At 41.0% G+C, this 19,787-nt stretch overlaps 1 protein-coding gene and 2 pseudogenes across 2 annotated transcripts in view; 2 read left to right on the forward strand and 1 right to left on the reverse strand.

Annotated features, from left to right (window-relative positions):
• SEC11A (SEC11 homolog A, signal peptidase complex subunit) overlaps positions 1 to 14,839 on the reverse strand; it is a 56,595-nt gene extending 41,756 nt beyond the window's left edge. Inside the window, exon 1 of one of the 2 annotated variants that reach the window (XM_037833145.1) lies at positions 14,510 to 14,827. In XM_037833145.1, coding sequence (XP_037689073.1) covers positions 14,510 to 14,560 — 51 coding nt within the window. In that variant the 5' untranslated portion in view covers positions 14,561 to 14,827. Of the gene's footprint in view, positions 1 to 14,509 lie in introns of both variants that reach the window. The other variant, XM_037833146.1, reaches the window with a different exon arrangement.
• On the forward strand, positions 2,091 to 2,737 carry LOC119531654 (annotated as a pseudogene).
• A 4,163-nt stretch (positions 14,840 to 19,002) lies between the features above and the next one.
• LOC119532737 lies at positions 19,003 to 19,341 on the forward strand (annotated as a pseudogene).
• The last annotated feature ends 446 nt before the right edge of the window (positions 19,342 to 19,787 follow it).

Below are 19,787 nucleotides of genomic sequence, written 5' to 3' on the forward strand. Positions count from 1 at the left end.
AGCTTACACTGTGTGACCGTATGATTGTGAAAACTTTGTGGCTCCCACTCCCTTGATCCAGTGTATTCACAGATGAATACAAAAATGAGGACAAAAAGTAAATGAATAATAGGGAGGGATGGGGGGGTATAGGATGTTTTGGGTATTCTTTTTTAACTTAACTTTTATTCTTTATTTGTTTTTGTGGATGGTAATGAAAATGCTCAAAAACTGATTGTGGTGAATGCACAACTATATAATGGTACTGTGAATAACTGATTGTACACCATAGATTATTGCATGGTATATGAATATGTCTCAATAAAGTTGAATTAAAAAAACTAGTACAGTTAAATAATATTAAAACAAAAGAATACTAAAAATTAGTTCCCAAACATTTCACTACATTTTACTATTATCTATGCTCTTGAGGTTATTTTTGTCTATTATATCTTTAAGGCAGAAATATATAGTTGTACACTACTGCACTTCTCTTCCTAATTCCGCATTCAGTGATGTGTTAGTAGCCTGACATCAGCTATGTTGAATATTTATACCACAGAAAAAGGCAAATTCTACAAATAAGCAGCACCACCCTCCAGTGAGTTGTTAAATGTTTACCAGCACACCACTGGTAACACTCCCTTCTGTGCTCTTTTAGACTCTAAGCCAATACTTTTCAACTTTTTTAAACTAAAAAATAAATTTTATTTTTTGCTTAGACATGCATAATACTCCTTCATGGGATTACCAGAACTTTTCAGAATTTCTAATACACTATTTCTAATTCTACCAATTTTTTTTTTTACCATCAAAGTACACTGTAGTCTAATAAAGAGTGCCATAATTAAAAAGGATAACTTCACATCTGCACTACTTTATACTTCCATTCTAAAATCATGAACAAATGGATAGATTATGGCAAGGTTCTGTATCTTGATCGTAGTTAGCGTACATAACTGCAAAAATGTATCAAATGGCACAGTTTACACAGACGCAGTTTATTGTAATAAAGAATTTCACTACAAAGGTGGTAAGTAAAAAATCAAGTAAAGGCCTTGCAGATGCTGCCACACACCACCGCAGTCCCCACCCACAGCCACAGTCAACACCACTGTGTTCTTCAACATCACCATTGACAGCTAGTCCTTGGGCCACATCTCCTTCAAGCTATCTAAAGACAAAGTCCCAAAGACAGCAGAAAATTTTTGTGCTCTGAGCACTGGGGAAAAAGGATTTGGATATAAGGGTTCCTGCTTTCACAGAATTATTCCTGGGTTTATGTACCAGGGTGGTGACTTCACATACTATGACAGCACAGGTGGCAAATCCATCTACAGGGAGAAGACTGATGATGAGAACTTCACCCTGAAGCATACGGATCCATGGCCAATGCTGGACCCAACACAAATGGTTCCCAGTTTTCCATCTGCACTGCTAATACTGAGTGGTTGGTGTTTTGGTTTGCTAAAGCCGCCGGAATGCACTATTACCAGAAATGGGTTTACTTTTACAATGAGGATTTATTAGTTTACAAATTTATATTTCTAAGGCCAAGAAAATGTTCCAATTAAGGCATCAACAGGTCAACACCTTCTCTGAAGAATGGCCACTGGCATCCAGAGTTCCCTCAGAGAGCAAGGTATATGGCCAGAGTCTGCTGATCCTTTGATCCTGGGTTTCATTGCTTTCAGCTCCTGGTTCCAGTGGCCTCCTCTCTAAGCTTCCATGGGTCTTCTCTTTGTATCTCCACGGCTCTTCTGTCTCTAAGCTCTAATGGGGGCTTTTTCTGTAAGCTCTCTCCAAAGTTCTCTGGGTGTTTCTCTCTGAGCTCTCCGGGCTTTTGCTGTCTTTTACCCTCATAAAGGACTCTAGTAAAGGATTAAGACCCACCTTGAATTGGGTGGATCACATCTCAATTGAAACAACCTAATCAAAAGTTCAAACCCATAATAGGTCTGCACCCACAGGAATGGATTAAAAGAACATGGTAGGGGTTTCTTCTCCCATTCCTCCCAACGCCCTATTCAAATCTAAACTTGAGGTTTTTGCTCACCCAGCTAGCATCGCTTTCGCCATGGCCCTCAGTGATGCTGACATGCAAAAGCAGATTTAACACATGATGGCTTTCATTGAACAAGAAGCTAATGAGAAAGCAGAAGAAATAGATGCAAAGGCAGAAGAAGAGTTTAACATTGAGAAAGGTCATCTTGTGCAAACCCAAAGACTGAAGATTATGGAATACTATGAGAAGAAAGAAAAGCACACTGAGCAGCAAAAGAAGATTCAGATGTCCAATTTGATTAATCAAGCAAGGTTCAAAGTCCTCAGAGCCAGAGAAGACCTTATCGAAGACCTACTAAATGAAGCAAAGCAGAGACTCAGCAAGCTGGGAAAAGACACAACCAGGTAACAGGTACTGCTAGATGGACTGGTCCTCTATGGTTTGTACCAGTTGCTAGAGCCCCAAATGATTATTTGTTGCAGGAAACAGGATTTCCCTCTGGTAAAGGAAGCAGTGCAAAAAGTGATTCCTATGTACAAAATTGCCACCAAAAAAGATATTGATGTTCAAATTGATCAGGAGGCCTACCTGCCTGAGGATATAGCTGGTGGTGTTGAGATCTATAGTGGAGATCATAAAATAAAGGTTTCTAATACCCTAGAAAGCCAGCTGGATTTAATAGCCCAGTAAATAATGCCAGAAATATGGGGAGCCTTGTTTGGTGCAAATGCCAACAGGAAGTTTTTGGACTAAGCCTTTGGAAGGTGGAATTCATTTTACTCTTCTGCTGCTGATACGGAAGTTCCTGATATTTAAAGAACCATGATTATCTTTGTAACCTCCTCTTTGCTGTCCTAATATTGTTCTGTACTTATCAGTAGAATACCCTTCTGTAGCTAATGCCCTTGGCCCAACTGTTAACAGTGGGAGAAAGTTTCTCTTAAAATGATCAGGAGCCTACCTCTAGTTCATTTAAAAGTAATATAACTCTCCGTTGGTTCTGCAGCGTGAAGGGCAAGGGACGGGATGATGGTTGCATGAACATCCCTGAGTCTTCTGCTCTTCTCCAGCTCTTGTAGTCTAGTCTAGAGAATGATGTATCAGGTATGCTCTATCAAAAACACAGGTGGGGCATGCATACCTTCCAGCTGTAGTAGCTTCACTGTTACCTGTTTGGGCCTAGAAGTTTTCCTTATCTGTAACTGATTTAAAACCTAAGCCATGAAAATGCTTTGTTTATTAAAACAAAAGGTTTATGTGGATCTAATTGTAATTTTTTTTTTTTTTTGCAAGGCACTACAAGTTAATTGGTTGAAAGAATAAAATTCTTATTGAGGTCCCTAGAAAAGAGCCATTTTCCATTATTTGTCTTCTACAAAAGTTGTACAACTTCATTGAGAGAAAAGTTTTACAACTTCATTGAGAGAACAGTTTTATTAGCTTTAGCAGAATCAGAAAAGAAAGGAAACTAAAGGTTTGGGAAAGTTACTGTGTGCTAGGCCTAACTCTTTTCACAAAGGCTTTTTCTTCCTCCCACTGCCCATTCATTCTTCCCTCAGATGACTGCTAGATGCTACCCAGGGTCTTGCAGCTAACACATGGCAGAGCTGGAATTTTAACCCAAGTCTGACTGACTCTGTCTCATCTTAAGAGAGAGAGAGACCACTATGTTAGCACCATCTTCTTCCTCCTTAACCTGAGTTTTGGATTTGGTGAGGACTAATACAAATAACTTCTGGAACAGGTATTTTGTTTGCAGGACTTGACCCCACTTGTGTGGACATTATTTGTCTTCTCTAGGGCAGCCTTGTGGGGGAAGGAATTGAGGCGCATGAGAAAAACCCTGTCACAGCAAACTCAGTTCCTCAAGATGATGCAATTATTATGTGACAGACTCAAGACGCAAAACCCAGTATTGATCTGCACTATACAAACAGTGAACCCTAAGTTAAACCATGGACTATAGTTAATAGTACAATTATAAAAATGTGCTACCATCCATTGTAACAAATGATGTTCCACACCAATGCCAGGTGCTAATAAAAGGGTGGTATATGGGAACCCTGTATTTTATGCACGATTGTTCTGTAAACCCACAACTTCTCTAATAAAGAAAAAAAAAATGTAACTTAAAAAAAAAGAAGACGGCCTTTTCTGGGGCACATAATAGCTACAAACTACCACAGATGGCAAGCACATGGTCCTTGGCAAGGTGAAAGAATATTATGGAACATTCATAATATTCATGAATATTATGGAAGCCATGGAGTGCTTTGGGTCCAGGAATGGCAAGACCAGCAAAAAGATCACCATTGCCGACTGTAGACAAGCATAAAAAATTTGATTTGTGTTTGTCTTAACCACCAGACCATTCCTTCTGTAGCTCAAGAGAGCACCCCACCTCCCCTGGTCTGTTCTCAGTGTCCTATCATCTTTGTGCTCTCGCTGCAGTTCTTTGGGTTCTACATTATCTACCCCATTCCAAGTCTAACTGGATAGCAAAGTTAAGTTTATAATTATGAAACAAAAACTTAAACAACCAAAAAAATCATTTAAAATGCATACAAATTTCCTCACATCCACTGCAGCAGGGTGGTGGTCGAGCCCGGGGCACCGGAGCCACGAGCACCAGTGTGCACAGCCTCCATCCACCCGCCCACCCTCTGTGCCCCAAGCAGGGGCAGGAGGCAAGGAACTCAGGTTTTAAAAGAACTGCAGAGGGCTCTAAGATGGCAGCATAGAGAGGAGTGGAAGCTAGTTAGTCCCTCTGGAACAACTAACGAACAACCAAGAACAATTAGTAAATAATCCGGAATAACTGCAGTGGGACCAACGTGACCATCCACTCATCATACACCAACCTGAATTGGGAGGAATGCACAAGACTGCAGCATAAAATCTGTAAATGAAAACAGCAGATCCAAGCCAGGAGCGCCCTCCCCCCAGGGCCCGAGCTGCAAAGCCTCATGGTGCTAGACAGCAGCTCTCTCCGAGCAAGTGAATACAGCTCAGCTGAGCCTCAACTGGGATTTTAATTAAAAAACGTGGGCTGCTCGATATAAGCTATGAATCCCCAACAAGCAGACAGAGGCTCTGGGTGACTACTGACCTTGGAGAGATGGAGGGTGGCCACGGACTGGCCCTGAAGGGGGTTTTCTGTCCCTGCTTCGGCTCAGTGGAGAAAGCCTCAGCCATTTTTAGTTCCCAGCACTCTGACCCATTCCAGGGTGGAGACAGCACAGGCAGAGAGAGACCATTCAAATGCTAATGACCTCTCCCTAGGTGGTCTGTCTTCCCTAAGAGGAAAGAGGTGGGGCCCAGCTTCTACTACCTGCCTTCCATTCAGAACCAGACCCCAGAGCCTGGGGGAAAACAGCTGCAGGCCATACCTCCTTACACCAGTTTGGAGCTACAGGTTGACAGGTGCCACCTGCTGGGCAGAAAAACACAGTGACTTGAGGCCTCAAAGGATATATCAATTTTCTAAGACACACCCTCAGAGAAATCGGATACTGAATATTTCTTCCTTCTAGGACCTGAGCCTGTTTCGGTCTGGGAAAACCTGATTGGAGTAACCAAGGAAACCAGATGCCTAGACAACAGAAAACTACAACCTACACTAAGAAAAACAAAGTTAGGGCCCAGTCAAAGGAACAAACTTACACTTCAACTGAGATACAGGAATTTAAACTAATACTAAATCAATTCAAAAAGTTTAAGGAAGATTTGGCAAAAAAGATGAACTGCATAATGAAATTACTGGGCCTACATAAGGTAGAAATCAAAAGTTCAAAAAAACAACTGGCAGAATCTATGGAAATGAAAGGCACAACACAAGAGATAAAAGACACAATGGAAACATACAACAGCAGATCTCAAGAGGCAGAAGAAAACACTCATGAACTGGAGAACAAGGCACCTAAAAGCCTACACACAAAAGGACAGAGAAAAGAATGGAAAAATACGAGCAATTCTCCGGGAACTTAGGGACAAAATGAAAAGCAGGAATGTATGTGTCATGGATGTCCCAGAAGGAGAAGAAAAGGGAAAAGGAGCAGAAGCAATAATAGAGGAAATAATCAATGAAAATTTTCTGTCTCTTATATAAGACATAAAATTACAGATCCAAGAAGCACAGCGTACCCCAAACAGAATAGATCTGAATAGGCCTACGCCAAGGCACTTAATAATCAGGTTATCAAATGTCAAAGATAAAGAGAGAATCCTAAAAGCAGCAAGAGAAAAGTGATCCATCACATACAAAGGAAGCTTGATAAGACAATGTGCGGATTTCTCAACAGAAACCATGGAGATGAGAAGGAAGTGGCGTGATATATTTAAGATACTGAAAGAGAAAAACCACCAACCAAGAATCCTGTATCTGGCAAAACTGTCCTTCAAATATGAGGGAGAGCTTAAAATATTCTCTGGCAAACAGACAATGACAGAGTTTGTGAACAAGATATCTGCCGTACAGGAAACACTAAAGGAAGCACTGCAGACAGAAGGAAAAGACAGGAGTGAGAGGTTTGGAAAACAATTTTGGGAGATAGTAGCACAGCAATGTAAGTACACTGAACAAAGATGACTGTGAGTATGGCTGAAAGAGGAAGGTTAGGACCATGTGGGACACCAGAACAAAAGACGATAGATAAAGACTGGGACTGTATAACTCAGTGAAACGTAGGGTGCTCAAAGACTGTAATAAAAGGTACAAATATGTTTTTAAGTGTGGTAGAACAAATGAATGTCAACATTGCAAGGTGTTAAAAATAGGGTGGGATTGGGGAGAAAATACAATCAATGCAAACTAGAGACTATAATTAACAGAAACATTGTACTATGCTTCCTGTAATATAACAAAGGCAATGTACCAAAGCTAAATGCATATAGGTGGAGGGGGAGAGATAGGCGAAGGGTATGGGACTCCTGGCATTGGTGATGTTGTCTGACTCTTTATTCTACTTTAGTTTAATGCTATCTTTCCTTTTGTTGCTTTCTAGCTGTCATTTTTTTTCTCTCTCTCTCTTTCTTTTCCTTTTTCTTTTGTCTCTCTGTGTTCTTTGACTCTTCCTCCTTCTTTGTGGCAGAAATGGAGATGTCCTTATAAAGATAGTGGTGATGGTGCTGAATACATAAATATGTGACTATAAAGGGAACCAATGATTGTTTACTTAGGATGGAATGTATGGTGTGTGAACAAAACCGTCTTTAAAAAAAGGGTTGATGAAGAAAACTTGAGGGCACTATATTGAGTGAAATCAGACAGACACATAAAGACAAATATTGCAGGGTCTCACTGATATGAACTAATTATAATATGTAAACTCATAGACATGAAATATAAGTTACCAGGATATAGAATGAGGCTAAAGAATGGGTAGCAGTTGCTTATCATGAGCAGAATGTTCAACTAGGGTGAACTTAAACATTTGGAAATGGACAGAGGTGACGGTAGCATGCTGTTAGAATAACTAACAGTGCTGAAAGGTGTGTGAAGGTGGTGGAAAGGGTAATCTCAGAGTCACGTATGTCACCAGAAGGAAAGTTGGAGGTTAAAAGATGTGAATGTATAAAACAGTGAATCTTGTGGTGGACAGTGTCTGTGATTAACTATACAAATATTAGAAATCTCTCTCATGAACTAGAACAAATGTCTGACACTATAACCAGAAGTTAATAATAGACATATAGGAAAAAAATATATACCTATTGCAGACTATATACTACAGTTAGTAGTATTTTAACATTCTTTCATCAACAGTAACAAATGTACTATACCAAAACTATGAATCAATAATGGAGGCGGGGGGTGGTTAGGGGTATGGGAAAATTTGAGTTTCCTTTTTTTGTCTTTATTTCTTTTCTGGAGTAATGAAAATGTTCTGAAAATTGAAAAAAATTAATTGTGGTGATGGATACACAGCTGTATGATAGTACCATGGGCAACTGATTGTATACTTTGGATCTTTGGATCGTTGTATGGTATATGAACAATATCAATTTAAAAATATATGTATTTTAAAAAATAAAAGGAACTGAAGGGGACCTAGAGATAGACAGAAACTAGTGAAGGGGGAATAATAATCTAATATGTACAGATATGTTAATGAGGGTGAACTTAATTGTATGGGAATGGTCAGGTGTGACTGTGGTTTGTTAATGGGATTACAAGTATCAGTGATGCACTGAAGGCGAACATGTTCATAAATGGTTTTTTAAAAACATGTAACCTACAGAGTAGCACCACAAACCTATATAAGAGTTAACATGATATAAGGTATGACACTGACGCAGAGGGTTAACAAGAGAGTAGTATGGAAAAACTACCCATTACATATTAAAGACTATATTTAATAGGAGTATCTTACCAATACTACACTAATAAAAGAGATGAATAATTAGCAGCTGATAAAAGCTCTGGGATGTATTATGTTATGATAAATGTTTAAAGTTGAGAGTGATGATGATTGTACAACTAAGTGAAGATAATGTAAGAAACTGACCATTTATCTTGGGATAGAATATATATTAAGTGAAATTAGGAACCCACTACTTAATAAATCAAGCCCTTGACTTGAGGCTTGCTCTTGTGAAATTTAGGGTTGTAAATGGGAGGCTGAGCCCTCCTATACTTACGCCTGAGAGGTACCCTCCAGGGAACCTCTTTTGTTGCTCAGATGTGGCCTTTCTCTAAGCCCAACTTGGCAAATAAATTCATTAACCCCCCCCCCCCAAGGGACATGACTCCCAGGGGCATGAATCTCCTGGTGACATGCGACGTTACTCCCAGGAATGAGCCTGGCCCTAGCAGCAAGGAACTGAAAATACCTATTTGACCAAAAGGAGGAAAAAAGAAAGGTAACAAGCTAAGGTCACAGTGGCTGCAAGATCCCAAATAGTCGAGAGGCTATCCTGGATGTTTCTCTTATGCAAGCTCCAACTGGACATCCCAAATAGCTACAGAATGCCATGTCCTAACCAAAAGTAGTCCCCAAATACCTAGGTCCCTACCTGAGTCTATCAAAGATTCACTTACTAAGTTTTATCTCTCAGAAACTTAAATCCACCAATGTTCCTATACCAGACAAGTCCTAAAACCCAGAGGCAACAGCCTCTTTAAGAACAAGAATCAAATACAGCCCCCTTCCCCATATTGTCAACACTTAATGGTATGGGAATGGTCAGGTTTGACTGTGGTTCGTTAATGGGATTTCAACATGAACAAATTAGGGTGCTCACTGCCTAGACACCCTTGAAGATGGAGAAAGTGATTAAGTGAGAGGAAAGGGTAGCAACAAACTAGATTACAATTTAACAAAAGTCTATGAATACTGAAACTTTATATAAATATATATATTTTTTAGATGGTGGGGAGAAACAGTATATGATTTCACTAATATGAACCCCCAGATAATGTAAAATCAGTCTTCAAATATAGAAAATAGTGGACCTAGAGATAGGCAGAAGCTAGAGAAGGGGGATCAGTTGCCTAATATGCATAGACTTGTTAACAATGTTGAACTTAAAGATATGGGAATGGATGGGGATGATAGTTTGCTAATAGGATTATAAGTGACAGTGCCTTATTGAAGGTAAACATGATTGAAAGGGTTGTTTTAAGCCAAGTATCTCACAGATCAGCACTATAAATATAAATAAGTTCTTGCATGGTCTACTTCAGAGGTGTGACACTTGTACCAAGAATTAACAATAGAGTGGTGTATGGGAAAAATTACCTATTGCAAGATATGGACTATATTTAATAGAAATATCTTAATAGTACCACACCAATACTAGGTGCAAATAATTGGGGGAAGATAAGAGTTATGGGATGTTTGGGGTTATGATATTGTTGAAAATTGAGAGTGCGCAGGATGGTACAACAAAGTAAGGATGTGAGACGCTGATTATTTATTTTGAATAAAATATACGCTATGTGAAAGCAGGGACCCCCTACTTAATAAGTCAAGCCCTTGATCTTGAGGCTTCCTCTTACGAAACTTACTTTGGTAAAGGAAAGTCTAAGCCTACCTATAATTATGTCTAAGCATCATTTTCAAAGAACCTCTTTTGTTCCTCTCTAAGCCTGTGCCGGTTTGGACATATTATGTCCCCAAGAAAGCCATATTCTTTAATGCAAACTTGTGGGGGCAGACTGATTAGGGTGGAACCTCTGATTGAACTATTTCCATGGAGGTGTGGGCCCTGCCCATTCAGAGTTGGTCTTAATTAAATCACTGGAGTCCTAAAAGAGAGCTCACAGACAGAAGGAGCTCAAAGCAGCTAAGATAGACTTCTGAAGCTTGAGAGCTGATGCTTGCTGATGCATGGAAATGCGGACAGAAGGAGTTTGGAGATGCTAGACTAAAAGATAAAGCCCAGAGTTTGCCCCAGAGAAACTAAGAGAGGACTCCCAGGTGCTTAGAGAGAAACACCCTGGGAGAAAGAAGCAAGGATGCACAGGAGCTGAGTGAAAGGAGCCCAGAGACATTTTTGGAGAAAGCCATATTGAAACATAACCCGGGAGCAAAGGACCAGCAGACACCAGGCGTGTGCCTTCCGAGCTAACAGAGGTGTTCTGGACGCTGCCATCAACCATTCTTCAGTGAAGATATCCTCTTGATGCCTTAGTATGGACACAATTTATGGCCTTAGAACTGTAAATTTGTAACCTAATAAATCCCCTTTATAAAAGCCAATGCATTTCTGCTATTTTGCATAATGGCAGCTCTAGCAAACCAGAACAAAGCCCAACTTTGCAAATAAATTCATTATCCTCCCCACTACGTGGATCATGACTCCCAGTGGTGTGAGTCTCCCTGGCGTCATGGGACATGACTCCCAGGGATGAGGTGGGCCCTGGCATCATGAGATTAAGAATGCCTTCTTGACCAACAGGAGGAAAAGAAATATAACAAAATAAGCTTTCAGTGGCTAAGAGATTTCAAATAGGGTTGAGAGGCTGTTCTGGGAGTTACGCTAATATAAGTTTCAGCTAGATATTGCAAATTGTCACAGTATGCCAGGTCCCAACCAACAGTATTCCTGAAAAAACTTAAGAATACCTAGGTCTCTATCTGAGACTCTATGAAAGTTTCATTCACTAAGTTTATTCTTCAGAAACTTAAAACCTCCTGATTGTTCCTATGCCAGCTGGTCCCCAAACTGAGGCACCAGTCTCTTCAAGAACATCAACCAGCTGCATCCCCTTTCCCCATAATGTCAATACCCATTTTCAATATGAACAAGTTAGAGTCATCATTGCCTAGACATCCCTGAAGATTGAGACAGTGATCAAATGAGAGGGAGGAGAAGTAACAGACAAGATAGGATTTAACAAAGGATTAGGACCACTGAATCATTATACAGATATTTCTTTTTAGTCTCTAATGTATTAGAAAAGCTAGAAGGAAATAACTGAAATTGTGGAACTGTAATCCATAACATTTTGAAATTTGCTCTGTAACTACTTGTTACTGTACTTTGAAAGTTAACATTTTCTGTATATATGTTATATTTCTCAATTAAAAATGTTTTTTTTAAAATGCACACAAATTAATCACACTTAATGATATGTAATTAGGTATAAATTGAAAAGTTATGCAAATGATAGCAACTTTTTAGAAGAGTAAAACCAAACTTGTTTCCCTCTTTTCACTTGATCAGCTCTTAGTATCTATTCACTGTCAATTCTTTTCCCCAGTTACCGTGTACAGATAACAGTCTTATCTCATAACTCTCCCTCACCCCATCCCCATGTTATCCAACCCCTTCCACCCCCTTCCAACAATGTTTGGGAGTTAAGGGGATAATTTGACCACGTAAACTTCCTAATGACCCTAAGGGCCCCAGCTGCACTGATCCCGAACCACAAATCATTTCATATTAGGGAAACAGAAGTACAGGATAGTCTCCTCATTCTAAGTTTCATGTTTCTGTTCCCTTGGCATATAATTTTCTTATAGTATTTACCAAACTACTCTGTAGTGATCAACATTTTTCTCTCTTAGGCCAGTAAACACTTTGTAGGCAAGTGTTATCTCTGTAGCCTCAGAGCCCATCACAAAGATTCGCAAGTGTTCAATGTTCTTCCTTTCCCTTCATTTTTACTTATCAATTTTCAACCAACCCACAAAGATGATGCTATTAATGAGGTCACTGAAGATCCAGCTTAAATGCCAGTTACACCTTGCAGTTGTTCCTAATGCCCTGACAGAAATCCCTCACAACTTGCCTACCAATGCTAGAACCTGTCATATACACTTAGTGAGGCAGTACAGCATAATATTTAAGTGTGCCGGCTTTGGAGTCAGAACTGAGACCAAACTAGGTTGTGCCATTTAGTAGTAATCTTAAGCAAATTACTAAATCTCTTCAACAACACAGCTAATACCATCTGCAAGGCAGTGTTCGAAGAGCTTAACTTGAATTTGCTCTTCATAGCAACCCTAAGAGGCAGGCACAGAGAGGTTAAAATTTACCAAAGTCATACAGCTGGTAAGCAGCAGAGCTACTTCAAACCTCAGAAGTCTAGCTTTAGAGTCCATACTCTTAACCTCTGTATTATACATTCTATGCTATAGTAATAATATACTATACTATATTGCTTCTCACTAAGTCTCATTTCTTCATTTAATGGCAACATTACCTATTCCAACAAGTATATAAAGTACATCACACATATCAAGAGCGCAAAAAAAGGTAGTTTTGCCTTAGTCATTTTCTACACATTTATGCTCCTTCAAGGCACGGTTTTTCTTATCTTTGCATCTGTCTCATTATACCTAGCACAGGGTATAATAAATAGTAGACCCAAAATAAATATTTCTTCAGAAAAATGCTTGACACCTAGATATCAAACATAGAAGAAAAAGACAACATTATACAAGGCAGAATTTGAACAGTTATCATAAAGACGTAAGCATTTTGTGCAATATGAAAAGAATGATCAATTCTGCCTGAAGAATAGGAAAAGATGTCCAAGAGAAGGTGACACAACTAGTTATGCCTGTAGAGGAGTAAGGGAACATTGTACACCCTCTTCCCTAAATGGTAATCATAAATTGTGCAAATTACAAGTCCAAGAAACAATCTTTAATGGTGACATCAGGATAATCCTTAACTGAAAAATAACACAAAAAGGCCTGAAGCCAGAAAATCTAGGCTCTACAGCCAAAGTTGGATGCAGAAGATAAAAAGGAGCAAACTTCTCTAAGGACTAAATAATAACGGCAGTATTCCTAGTACCATTTGGCGTACGATCTAGAAGACCAAGATAATCTTGGAGTAAAGTTGAAGGCCTAAACGTGGAATACGACTCCTGGCATCGTGGGATGGAGAACATCTTCTTGACCAAAAGGGGGATGTGAAAGGAAATGAAATAAGCTTCAGTGGCAGAGAGATTCCAAAAGGAGCCGAGAGGTCACTCTGGTGGGCACTCTTATGCACACTTTAGACAACCCTTTTTAGGTTCTAAAGAATTGGGGTAGCTGGTGGTGGATACCTGAAACTATCAAACTACAACCCAGAACCCATGAATCTCGAAGACAGTTGTATAAAAATGTAGCTTATGAGGGGTGACAATGGGATTGGGAAAGCCATAAGGACCACACTCCACTTTGTCTAGTTTAGGGATGGATGAGTAGAAAAATAGGGGAAGGAAACAGACAAAGGTACCCAGTGTTCTTTTTTACTTCAATTGCTCTTTTTCACTCTAATTATTATTCTTGTTATTTTTGTGTGTGTGCTAATGAAGGTGTCAGGGATTGATTTGGGTGATGAATGTACCACTATGTAATGGTACTGTAAACAATCGAAAGTACGATTTGTTTTGTATGACTGCATGGTATGTGAATATATCTCAATAAAATGAAGATTAATAAAAAAAAAAGTAAAAAAAAAAAAAAGTTTAAGGCCTAAATTACAAGATCTTTGTGCTACTGATATTGGGAGAAATACAGTCAAAGATTCTAAGGTAGGTATAGTAGCTGCTCCAACTCTGAACTCAGACTCAGAGATAGTCCAAGGAAAACTAGGAGCAGCTCGCTGAGATCCGTTTGTACTAGAAGGGTTGCGACAGGTTGAAAGCAGTAAAACGACTTTTGGGGGCTCACTATCGCTTTCCCGAGCGCCCCCAGATCGGAGTAGCTGTCAACGACTAAACCTAGTCTCTCTGGAATCCGTCGGGAATCAAGTACTCAGGAGTTTGTCCGCTTTACAAATTCTAAAACAGTAAAAACCCCCAACTACCTCCCTCAAAGCGCCCTACGGTCTCCATTGCTTCCCTGCCTCCTCGAAAGTAATGGAACCTTGAAGACACCGCTTCCCGCCCTACCCCTAACAGGCCCGGAATCAGATATGAGCTAAAAATAGACGAAGGACAAAGGCCACAAACTCCAAAAAGAAGGAGTGATCCGACCGTCGGACTGGTTCAGGCCCTCAAACCAAGGCCCCTGAGGTGGGCCAGGCCCTGCAGTGGCGGAACAACGGGAACCCGGGTAAACAGAAGGCGTCAACCTTTACCTGACGCTTGTTCATTCGCCGCACATCATCCAAAAAGTCTAGAGATAGCATGGCGAGGCCGGCGAGCAGCACACGGACGAGAGGAAAAGGGCGGTGGAACCGGCAGGCAGAACAGCGGGCTCACAGGCAGAGCTAACACTAGACTGACCCCTGCGGTGTCCACACTTCCGCTTCCGGGGCTGGCACGGTCGCTGACCCGCCCCTTCGCTGCGGCTTGGAGACAAAGAAACTCACGGCACTCCCCGTCCAGCTTCCCGGCCTGGCCTCGAGATAAAGGGGCCCACCTGATCCAGCCCTCACCTGCCGAGAACCCTCGGAGCCCCCCCTCCCTTGCCGAGCTCGGCTGCCCCTCACGGAGGCGGCGACCCAGGGTTAGATGGGGAGGCTTCCCTGCAACCTCTGGAAGGCGGTCCCTCGCTTAGGCCTGACCAATCGGCAGCCTCTCTCCAGCATCGGCGGGCGGAGAAGGCCCCTGAATGGCTGGCGCGTTCCTGCCGGGCCGCTGGTCAGGGTGTGGGGTTAGAGGTGGCCTCACGCCGCGAGTTCTCAGGTCCCGGCAAGTTTGCCGAGCTCTGAGCGAAGCCGACGACTTCGTTGGTTTAAAAAAAGTGATGTTCGCGCAAGGGTGGATAATATGTGAGCTTGTTAAAGCACTGTGTGAACCTTCCAGGGGTTTACAGTCTTGTTGGAGAGAAAACAAGTACCGTTAGAAAACACCCAAACAAACGATGCAGCGATGTTTATGATACTACCAGTGGTGCGAGCCGTCAGGAAGTGCCTTCCTCCTCGGCCTTGTCCCTGCTAAACAGGGTCCCCAACAGGAATGAGTGGAGAAAGTTTTCACTTGAAATACGGTCCGCATGATATGGAGAGAGGATGGAGGGAGCTTTGCTACTCTACTGATGGCATGGCTCCAGGAATATTTTCTGGAATCCAACTTCTATAATTTTAGAATAAGAAAGACAGCTTGTCCTTGGCTCAGGTGGCTGGAGTCAGATGAGGGGGAAACTTCCCATTAGCCTAGAAAAGTACCGGGCAGAATCCATTTTACAAAATTACACCTCCAGTTGGTCAGAATTGGTGGTTTCCTGTGTGTGACCTATTCGTGGTAAGCCTAGACTGCTTCCTTGGTGGGGCACAGGAAGTATAGAGTATTTTTATATGAAAGCCTTAGCCTGTTGGGCACCCATAGAAAGAACTACTTGTACACTCCCAACCCTCACCCTCTGTGTCTGTGTTCTCTCTTTGTAGCACAATAGAGTTGAATGCTGTGAAAAAATATATATATTGTAAGATGTCTGTAATAAAAAGGACAGGTAAGTTTTGGTGAGGATGTGGAGAAATCAGAACTCTCATACACAGCTAGTGGCAATGTAAAAGGGTGCAACCACTTTGTAAAATGGTCTGGCAGTTCCTCAAAGTTTAAATATAGATTACCATATTAACCAGCAATTCTATTCCTAGGTATATGCCCAAGAGAAATCAAGACATATGTCCACACAAAATCTTATACACAGATAGTCATAGCATCATTATTCATAATGACCAAAAAGTGTAAACAACCCAAATGTCCATCAGCTGATGAATGTGTACATAAAATAGGACATGTCCACACAATATAATATTATTTGGCAAAAAAAAAAAAAAAAAAAGAAATAGTAATATGTGCTACGACATGGATGACCCTTGAAAACAAAAAATGAATTGTATGGTAAGTGAGTTATTTCAATAAAGCTGCTGTAAAAAAGAATAAGAGAAAAATAACTGGTGTCCTGTTCACTGTTAAAATTCCCAGTGTTGAGCACACAGCCTGGCACAAATTAGGCATCTAATAAATATTTGTTGAATTAAGACAAATGTAAACCAACTGTTGTCCCTGGGCATCCCATACATATTGGTTCAAAAACTAATCCTGATTTCTCCAAATTGGGACAGACTGTTGAAAAAAATTATGGGAACTTATGTTGTCCACTCCTGCATCCCCTGCTCCCATACTAGTGCTTGACACATAGCAGATAATAAATATTTGTTAATAAATATTGAATATGAGTTCTGTACCGGTTTTTATATACTATGTCCCCCAGAAAAAGCCATATTCTTTGATGCACTCTTGTGGGGACAGACTTATTAATCTTTTTGTTTAGGGTGTGACCTCTTGATTGAATGTTTCTGTGGAGATTTGACCTGCCCATTTAGGGTGGGGCTTGATTAGTTCACCTGAGTATTTAAGAGAGCCAGGAGCCAACACAGGGCTGAAGCCAATGCTTGGAGATTGTCAGGGTTTGTTAATGCTGCTGTTATGCAAAATACCAGAAATGGATTGGCTTTTATAAAGGGGGTTTATTTGGTTACAATGTTACAGTCCTAAGGGCATAAAAGTGTCCAAACCAAGGCATCAACAAGAAGATACCGTCACTGAAGAATGCTGATGGTGTCCAGAACACCTCTGTCAGCTGTGAAGGCATGTGGCTGATATCTGCTGTTTCCAGATTGTGTTTCAAAATGGCATTCTCCAAAATGTCTCTGGGCTTGTCTCTCTTAGACTCTTCATTTCCTATGCATCTAACTGTCTTGGTCCTCTCTTAGCTTCTCCAGAGCAAACTCTGGGCTAGCATCTCCAAATGACTCCAAGTGTCAGTGACAGTGTCAGCTCTTAACTTCTCTCCAGAATGTCCTTCTCAGCTGCTCTGAGCTCCTTCTGTTTGTGAGCTCTTTTATAGGACTCCAGTGATTAAATCAAGTCCCACCCTGAACGGTCAGGGTCCATATCTCTAGGAAGATGTTTTAGTCAAAAGTCTAGTCCACAGATGATTGAGTCACATCTCCATGGAAACAATCAAAAGGTCACAGCCTAATCAGAAAGAGGAATAAATCTGCCCCCACAAGATTGCATCAAAGAATATGGCACAGAGATGTCTGGAGATGTGGACTGAAGGATGTTTGGAGATGCTAAGCTAAGAGATGAAGTCCCGAGTTTGCCCCGGAGAGGCTAATAGAGGACCCCCAGAAGCTTAGAGAGGAACTCCCTGGGAGAAAGCAAGGATGCACAGGATCTAAGAGAAAGGAACCAAGTCAGATGCCCAGAGACATTTTGGAAAAAGCCGTTTTGAAACACAACCCAGGAGCAAAGGACCATTGGTCGTACTTCAGTGAAGGTACCATCTTGTTGCTGCCTTAGTGTGGATATGTTTATAGCCTTAGGCCTATAAATATGTAAACGAATAAACCCCCTTTATAAAAGCCAATCCATGTTCTGGTATTTTGCATAATAGCAGCATTAGCAAACTGGAACAAGTTCTAATCTAAATTCAGGCCAGTGGAGTATGTGACCTGTGTTTGTTAATGCTGAATTTGAATTTGAAGGTGTCAGCAATCTTTTAAATGGCCATGAACCTCAGTCCACCTCATTGTATTGTGGAAAGAGCCCTGTGAAAGGCACAAAGTCATGGGGCTTCAGATGCGAGAAAAGTCTATTTAGTTAGGGAGCTGTATAGGGAGCTTAAAAAGGGCCTCAAGGTTGTCCTGGAGATTACCCTTATGCAAGCTTCACCTAGATATGCCAAATGACCACAGTATGATAAGCCCAAGTCAACAGTAGTCCCGAAAACCTTAAAGAATATCCAGACCCCTATCTGAGACTCTATAAGAGTTTCACTCACTAAGTTTATTCTTCAGAAACTTCAATCCTTCAGAGTACTTCTATGCCAGCTAAATCCTAAAACCCAGAAGCAATAGCCTCTACAAGAACATCTACTAGATGTGTCCCCTTTGCTCATAAAGTTGACACCCCTTTTCAACACGAACAGGTTAGGGTGGTCACTGCGTAGACATCCCTGAAAATCAGGAAAGTGACTAAATTAGAGGAAGGGGTAGCAACAGACAAGATGGAATTTAACAAAGGATTATGAATACTGCATATTTATGTAATTTTATTTTTCTCAGTTGCTAGGGTATTAGAATAGTTAGAAAGAAAGAACTGAAATGGTGGAACCGTAACCCATAGCATCCTTTGAAATTTGTTCTATAGCTACTTGTTAAATTGTAATTTGAAAGCTATACCTTTTTGTGTAGATATTATATTTCACAATAAAGAAATAACTGAAACTATGGTACTGTAACTCATAATAACTTTGGAAATTTCCTATATATCTACTTGTTAAACCATACTTTGAAAGATATTACCTTTTGTATATATGTTATATTTCATAGTATGGAAATAATTGAAACTGTGGAACTGTAACCTATAATATTCTTTGAAATTTGCTCTCTATTTGTTATATTGCACTTGGAAAGTTTTCTCTTTTATGTAAATATGTTATAGTCTACAATAAAAAAATATGATAAATTAAAAAAAGGGTCCTCATAGAGGAGAGAACATTTGACATGTCTAATCTTGGCAAGCAAGGATTTACCCAACTTTGGCGGCTCTGTGTCGATAGGTGGCCCACGGACTGAAGCGGTAGCTTCCATGAGCCTTCACCTCCTGCCAGGTCATGGTGAGGCCAGACCCCAGACATCTGGGATACCTGGGAGACCTGGACGAACAGTACAATTACCTGATCAAGCTGGTGTTGGTGGGGCACGCGAGCATGTAAAAGGCATGCATGGTGCATCGCTTCGCTGAGCTCCAGGGCAGTGCCATCAGCGATGATTTCACAATGAAGACCCTGGAGAGCCAGGGCAAGCCAGTCAAGCTGCAGATCTGGGACACAGCCAGCCCAAGAGTGTTTCTGCACCATCACCCAGAGTTACTACCACAGTGCCAAAGGAGCCATCTTCGCATATGACATCACCCAGAGGAGCTCCTACCTGTCAGTGCCTCATTGGATTGAGAACATGGGGAGAAATTACATGGGATGCAGCTACTAATCCGTCAGGGGGTTGAGGCTCAGAAAAGTGAAGTCATGTCTCCAAATTCACACAGCTTGTATGCATATAGACCGGGAATTGGAGTTCAGTTCTCCTGATTGCAATTCAGTGAGTTTCTGTTTGAATATACTGCAGAACTTTTGCATGCATCAAAATCACTCAGAAGGCTTGTTAAAACAGATTGGTGGGCCCTGTCTCCACAGCATCTGATTCAGGGGGTTTGAGGTGGGGCCCTAGAATTGGCATGTCTGAAGTGATACCAGGTGATGCTGATATTGCTGGGCCAGGGACTCCACTTTCAGAACCACTGCTGCAAAGGCTGCAGTTTACTTCCTTTTCTCTTATTTCTCTTGTATAAACTTTCCAGGCCTGAGATTAAGAAGCTTTGGGAGTGTCTATGTGGTCCCCG

Source organism: Choloepus didactylus, chromosome 4 (assembly GCF_015220235.1).
Source record: "Choloepus didactylus isolate mChoDid1 chromosome 4, mChoDid1.pri, whole genome shotgun sequence".
Taxonomy (NCBI): domain Eukaryota; kingdom Metazoa; phylum Chordata; class Mammalia; order Pilosa; family Megalonychidae; genus Choloepus; species Choloepus didactylus.